Source organism: Quercus suber, unplaced genomic scaffold (genome assembly GCF_002906115.3).
Source record: "Quercus suber isolate HL8 unplaced genomic scaffold, Cork oak 2.0 scaffold_297, whole genome shotgun sequence".
NCBI classification, from domain to species: domain Eukaryota; kingdom Viridiplantae; phylum Streptophyta; class Magnoliopsida; order Fagales; family Fagaceae; genus Quercus; species Quercus suber.
The window spans coordinates 362,088-369,314 of record NW_027069753.1 but is presented as its reverse complement, the minus strand read 5'-3'; the positions used below and the strand labels follow the sequence as shown (position 1 = coordinate 369,314).

General features: G+C 32.8%; 1 protein-coding gene across 1 annotated transcript; it reads left to right on the top strand.

Moving 5' to 3' along the window:
* Positions 1-258: 258 nt before the first annotated feature.
* On the top strand, positions 259-3,326 carry LOC112025325 (probable small nuclear ribonucleoprotein F). The gene is made up of 5 exons (XM_024057977.2): positions 259-392; positions 560-647; positions 762-799; positions 2,043-2,107; positions 3,012-3,326. The coding sequence occupies exons 1-5, from the start codon at positions 387-389 to the stop codon at positions 3,079-3,081; spliced, it is 267 nt and encodes an 88-aa protein (XP_023913745.1). The 5' UTR covers positions 259-386; the 3' UTR covers positions 3,082-3,326.
* The last annotated feature ends 3,901 nt before the right edge of the window (positions 3,327-7,227 follow it).

Sequence of the window (7,227 nt, the reverse complement as noted above, 5' to 3'; positions counted from 1 at the left end):
TTAAGCTAAAACCAAAGTGGGCCTAGTAATGTTGTTGCTTTAGGCTAAAACCAAAGTGGGCCTCAGCAATCTCCAACCCTCGGATAGAAAGCCCAATCCCTATTACGAAGAAGGCCCATTGGGCCAAGTTGTTTGGGTTCACCAAATTTGGGCTTTTAATTGGGTCAAGTCTAGGTGTGGGTTTGGGTAGTAATAGAGAAGGTTGACCCGGGTCGAGTCTGGGTCAGATTTGACCCGGATTCAAATAATTATAAATTTTAGGTTTGAGTCGTTCGATTCTCTCTCTCATATAAAACCCTAAAAAAGGCCAAAAACCCTTTCTCTCGGCGCAAAGCTCAGCTCAGTTCAGTTCAACTCACAGATTCGCCTCACCTCTCTCGTTCCCAATGGCTGTGAGTTTTTCTTTTAATCAAATTTTCAATCTTTGGTACTGTGTTTGAATATTAGGACACCGTTTTATTCCAAGTATTTCAGTTTGTGTTTTTGTTCTAACTCATCAATTTGTGTTTTGGGGGTTGGGAATTAGTACTTAAATTTTGTTGTTTTTTGAAAATTTCAGACTATACCAGTTAACCCAAAACCATTCCTGAACAATTTGACTGGGAAGCCTGTCATTGTGAAGCTCAAGTGGGGAATGGAGTACAAAGGTTTGTTCTTTCTGTTCTTTCACAAAATTTCATATAATTTTTTTTGTTTCTCTCTCTTTTTGTTTTGATTTAGAAAATGGGTATTAATTCTCTTTTGATTTGGTGTCTATTCAGGTTTTCTTGCCTCAGTGGATTCATACATGAACTTGCAGGTGCTACTTTATAATCTTTTATTTTTATTTTTCTAAATTAACATGTACCCACTTCGTGTTTGTGTCTACTTATGTGTTTTTGTGTACTTTAGAGGCCTTAAATTTTAGTTTCTAAGCTTTCATTCATGTCACATAAGTTGCTACTTTTAGCAATTATGATGGAGCATTTTAATGTTGCTGTCAGGGTCCATTCGGTTATGCTCTTTTAGGATCTTAAAAGAGCGTTTTTAAAACCCAAAACTCTGTTTTGCAACCACAACTCCCTATAGCTTTTTGCAAATGCTCATTTTAAACTCAAAACACCGTATTCCAATATCTTATACAAACGTACCCTGAGATACACAAAATTTGCTTACTCATTATAGTAATGCTCGTACATTTTCATGAATTTGATTATCAAGGTTGTTTGTGCTATGTGGTTGGACATTGTTTCAAAATCTTCACTGGTAGTGGTTCTTTTCATGGAATAAAGAAACAAGGAAAACATCTAGTAGGCTACAAAGTAATATTTATGGTAGGAGATTCTTTTACTTATATATAAAAAAAAAAAGATTATTTTGCACTACATAGGGTCCAAATAGAATAAATCAATATGATTGGGCTATTATTCCTTGGACGTTTTCATCATTGCTTCATCTTCTTCTACTAAAAAACTGTAAATTACTGGCCAATCCTCCCCAGGTGAAGAATGATAATTAAAAAATTCATCCATGCAATCCAAAATTTGAAAGTACTTATTCTTTTTACATAAAGAAAAGTGAAAGGATATTAATAAAAGAGAGCAATTTTTTTTAACCAAATACTCATTTTTAAGGTTGATGGCACTATGTGATACCATTTAAAATTGTATGAGAAATGGTAGAAATAAAATTATAGACTTCTCATTGTATGTTTGAGTATTGAGTATGACTTTATAGTTTTTTGATCTTTATTTTTGGATCATGTATACATCCTAAAAAGAATTAATTGTAATTTAAGCAATATGAATAAGACTCTTATTTTATGGTTTCACATTACTGTCTTTTCCAATGTATTATGTTTGAACCATGTTGACAGATGTGAGTAAAGGGGGAAAAATCCATTGTCTTATATATGAAGATATATGTTATTTGAAATACGGTTCAAACATCATGATAATGTCTGAACTTGGAAGTTTCATATACTGAGCTGTTTTCAACCTTCTCATGCATTTAATACATATCTGCATGTTTTTATTCTAATTCTACACATTTATGATGTGCAGCTGGCTAACACTGAAGAATATATTGATGGGCAATTCACTGGAAATCTAGGAGAGATTTTGATCAGGTAAATTCAGCCTAATGCTGGAATCTCTTTATTATATTTTTACATGAGAATCCTTTTATTCAAAGGCCTCTCTTATTTCAAGCATATGTTTCCTTGATAGAATTTTATCACATGTGCTATATGATAAATGAAGAACTGCTTATAAGACACGATAAGAAGTTAAGAACTACCTCATGGTTTTTAATAATGGTGTTGCATCATTTATAAGCTTGCTTATTTTCTCCATTATATCAACAACTGGATTTGAGAGTGAATCTTTTAATATTGTTGCAAATACACAAAGTTGTCCAGTAGAAGCAGATTTAGTTCATATGGGAAAATCAACATAGACAACCCAGAAAAATTTGTAAATTGTGACCACCTTGATTTGAAATTGTAGAAGTGGAACAGAAATTTAGTTTCTCAACTAAATTTTGTATATTTGTTTTACCTTTAGCCATAGAACTTTTGAACAGAGTATTTTCATCAATTTGTCAATTTTGGGTGTGCTTTAGGAGTCATCAAAACTATATAGTTCAAATGGAATAGTCAAAGACTATCCAGTTGAGGTCTCCAAAAGGTGTGAGATATTACAAATAATGCTTTCACATTTTAATAGTTATAATTATCACAAAATACAAAACCATAGTACCATACTGCTGGAGTTTAAATGGAATAGTCAAAGACCGGTTCATTGGAGTACAGGACAATACCTTCTCCATCGAAAATTTGTGAATTATAGCAAATATATATATATATATTGAGTAAAATTATAGCAAATTTGTGAATTATAGCAAATATTGCTTCCACATCTTTGATGAACAATAGTAATCTATTTATGATTAGAAGAATTATAATTGATGCAAAATTCAAGACTCAATGTTCAGACAACTCACTGCATCCTTTAATGTTTTTCCGTCTGCAGATGTAACAATGTTCTCTATCTTCGTGGAGTACCAGAGGATGAGGAAATTGAAGAAGCTGATCGAGACTAAGTAGGATTCCAGTATTTTATTTTGCTTCTTCGAGTCATGGCACCTACATTGTACTTGTATCCCATGTAGAGGACTTCTGGATGTTCCATTGCTCATGCTAACAATGCCTTATAAAAGGACTCTCATAGGAGTATTGTTCCCTAAGTTGGTTCTGATTGCCTGCAAAAAATATTTCACTTTGTGTTAACTTTTCTTCCATTGCATTAAAATCATTTCGTGACAATGAGAATCATATGAGATTTTAATTTTTGGTGTAATTCTTAATTCCTACACATGGAACAATTGATTTACATATCCACTTTTGGAGATGAGGTCAAGTTTTTACAACCACTTCATTTTATACTTTGGATCTTTGAGTAAACTCTATCAATCAACAAGACTAGGTGGTATTAAATCACGGATGAAGGGAGCTTGTAGGAATGCAAGAAAATGTGATTTCTAATTTATTTCCAAAAAGGTGATATTAAAAAAAAAAAAAACCAATTTCATTTAATCGCTGTGAAAATGAACCTTAACTTTGCCTACTATCGGTCTTGCTGTAAGTAATAACAAAACCAACGTGCATGCACAAAGGATCAATAATATGCAGAGAGACCCTACTCAGAAGCAGAACGTTTATCTGCTTGTGAGCTCGGCTGTGATTGAAGCTTCACTGAAAAATTCTATGCTAGCAGACAAGCTTCACTGAAAGATTCTATTGCTAGCAGTAAAGCCAATCGTGATTTTTGACTAGACATCTTCTTTCGTCTCTCTATTTTTTCCCCCTTCTTACATCAATAGGTGGGGGTGTGAGGATTTGAATCCTAAGAGCCTGATTGGATTGCTCAAAACCCATAACTCAAGACCTATAACTCAAACTTATAACCCATGACTCATATCTCTATCCCTAATATAACTCAAATATCTCTTAACAAAGTGTTTGGTTCCAAAACTCAGCCGTGTCTCTCACTCTTTAGCTCCAATTTTTGACGAAATGGCGGAGCCCACCTCACTATCATGTTCAGAACAGTAACACCCCTACTCGCGTGTGACAAAATGGTGGATAGCAACTTTGGATGCGCCAGATTTTTCAGAGGAAGAGAAGTGAGAGGAGGAAGAGAGAAGCTTGTGGAAGAGTAAAGTGAAAAATAAGAAGAAATGAAGCAGAGGAGAAAGAGTGAAAGAGAGGTCTGGAATGAAGAAAAATGAAACAAAGAAAAAAAAAATGAAACAAAACCCATGGTAATAACTTCTGACGTAACAACACACTGTTATTGGGTCTCACCAATGTACCATAATAACATTGTTGCCATTGAAACTCAAATTTTATGATTTGAAAATACCAAAATGGTGTTCCCGGTTTTCATCACTCAAACTCAATTTTTTTGAGCTTTGAGTGATGAGAACAAAACTTGAAAATTATGCCAAATAACCATTTCTTTCATGGGTTTTACATATTTTGAGTTTTTGATGATAAAACTGAGTTATATAATTTAGTTTTCCCCAATCTAGACATCCTCTAAATGTCTTAATTGGAAACACCAAGAAGGATCCGTTGAGCTATTAGTTAAAGCATATTATGTATCACATGTCAATGACAAAGCTACCAAATGCATTCCCGAATTTGAATCCCAATATTACACAAGAACTATTAGTCTATTACATAAACATATTTTTATACACTTGGGTTCCTCGTACAGTTGGCCGGTGAAGTTTAGAATTACTTATTGGTGATTAGGAATAATAAAATTTTGTATAAATGCTTGGGTCCTAAGCAATGTAATTTATCTATTGGCTCTAGAAAGACAAAAGACACGAAATCCCACAGACCATCGCATCCCAATGACGGAAACTTATGACAAACTCAATCCTCATGCGGAGAAGAGCTTGCTTTCAGGTGTTGATGAAGTCAATGGCCATTTGCAAGGTTTCAGATCTAGACTAAAGCTGTATTTTACCTTTTTTGTGCTTGCCCGCTTTGAGAAGCTATTAGAGGGAGGTTTGAATCTAAATTCTCCTTGTTATTCGAGTTAACTCACCAATAGCCATATTGAATGAACATATCGAGCCTTTTAGATCACAATGACATGGGCACCAGATTATTAACCTAAAAGGAATGTACCATAACATTTTTTTCCCCTCTCATTTTTTGTTTTGTTTTGCTCTCCCTCTACTTCTCTACTTACTAACTTCTAATTTTAATCTTTCATGTGGTTGGCCACAGAGCTATGGTGCATTCTTTTTGGGTTACTAATCTGGTGCTCATGATGTCATTTGAACTCAAAGGGTCAAGGCTGGTAGAGAGAAGAAAAGATGTCATCTAGAAGGCATTCAAGTTGGAAATTTGAAATCTCACTTCACCAAATTAAAAATAGCTAGTTTGGTTATTTCTCAATTAAAATATGATCATATGATTGGATGCCTCGTATGATTGAATTAGACATGAACAAATAATTTATAAAATTTTCTCCCAAAAACTTCAAATTTCCACTTTACATTAAAAAATACACCCATTTGGAAAAATCTGTTAAAAGGACTATAAGCTTCTTGAAGAACTTTTCTAGACCCTTAATTTTATAAACTTTCCTTGGACCGTATAGAGTAACAAATTTTTATTGTTCTTGTTGAGGTGTAAATAAAACCAAAGGAAATTACCATATGCAATGAGTTTTGGTTTGTACATAGGGTCAATTATTTCTGGTGATCAAAAGGAACATATATTTCTGCAAATAAGACATCCCATCAAATCTTTTTCACTGTCCCCATTAAACTTAAGCAAAGCAAATTAGGTGATTGGTGACGGTGATCAAATCTTTTTCATTGTCCCCATCAAATCTTTTCACTGTCCTCATGAGGACTCACAGTGGGCACAAAGTTGGATTGAAAGCTTAAGTCCTATACGTATAGAATAGTTTAGTGGTTTTAGAGACACAAAAATACAAATTATTTCACAATTTTTTTGTCATAATTCTGATGTAATAGACTGTGACGTGTTTGTCTATCATTTATATCTAAATTCACAATTTTTTTTTATTACTTATACTCTATCACATCACAATTATAACAAGAAATTGTAAATATCAATAATGGAAGTGTCCATGCATGTGAATATTTATTATTATTTGAGAAAATGTGAATACTTAATTAGTTCCGACCATCTGAGAGTCAAAGCAACGAGCCGTTCGGCGAACGCAGCGCGGTCGTCACCTTAGCCCATGCATTTCAATTTACAAGATTGTGTAATTTGCTTTGCTTTATTAATTTAATCATTCTTAGTATTATTTTACATTTTAATCAATTGCTTTTTCTTCACGCATGTAAATTGTTATCACCATCCCCAAAAATATTGTTAGTATATTATTAATTTATTATTCATTCACAACAACACCTACGCTACATAATGCAAAAACTATATATATTATAAAACAACAAAGTTTTAAGACACCCCCTCTTTTCGCTTTTGCATTCACAAGCAAACATCCCCCACAAACTCCTTAATTTATTTCCCAACTTGTAGAGGTAGTACCTATTTTATCTTCCCACCTCAGAGTAAGTACTTACTCTCCCTCCCAATATTTTTCTCTATTTTTTTTATAAAGTAATGCTATGACGTTCGTTTCTGATGATTATACTTTTCGTCAAGTTTTGATTTGATTATATAATCTTTATAAACTAATGTGTTGCCAATAAAAAAATCATTTAAATATTAATTTATTATATGATTGAAATAGCATAAATTATATTCATTGTTATGTCAATTTATATTTAAAAAAAATAAAATTAGTATTAATTTTAACATTCCTCTTTTCATATTATTTGTGCTCTTTATTCATTTGATCATAATGAGAAAAGAATAGAGCCAAAGTAAAAGAGGGTAAAAGATCAAAAGAGTTTGTTTTGGTATTTACTATATTACTACATAGATAGTGAGTAATTCAAATATAGTACATACAAAGAGTTTAATGGTTTAACTGTCATCTTATAGTGTTTCTAATGAGAATTTCATTTAGGATTCAAGTTCTCTCCCAACTATCAAATATATATATATATATATCATGCGGAGACCATTAAATGGCACCCTTGAAAAAGGAAAAGGAAAGTATTAGAGCATCTGCAGCCCAAATGCTATATGGCATATGTTGAGATATTTTACCATTTCAGCCTTCA

Bases quoted from the DNA above. Each gene is read 5' to 3' on its own strand.
- LOC112025325 (XM_024057977.2), top strand. The intron at 648-761 runs GTTTGTTCTTTC...GTGTCTATTCAG, and splicing joins GTGGGGAATGGAGTACAAAG to GTTTTCTTGCCTCAGTGGAT. The intron at 800-2,042 runs GTGCTACTTTAT...TATGATGTGCAG, and splicing joins ATTCATACATGAACTTGCAG to CTGGCTAACACTGAAGAATA.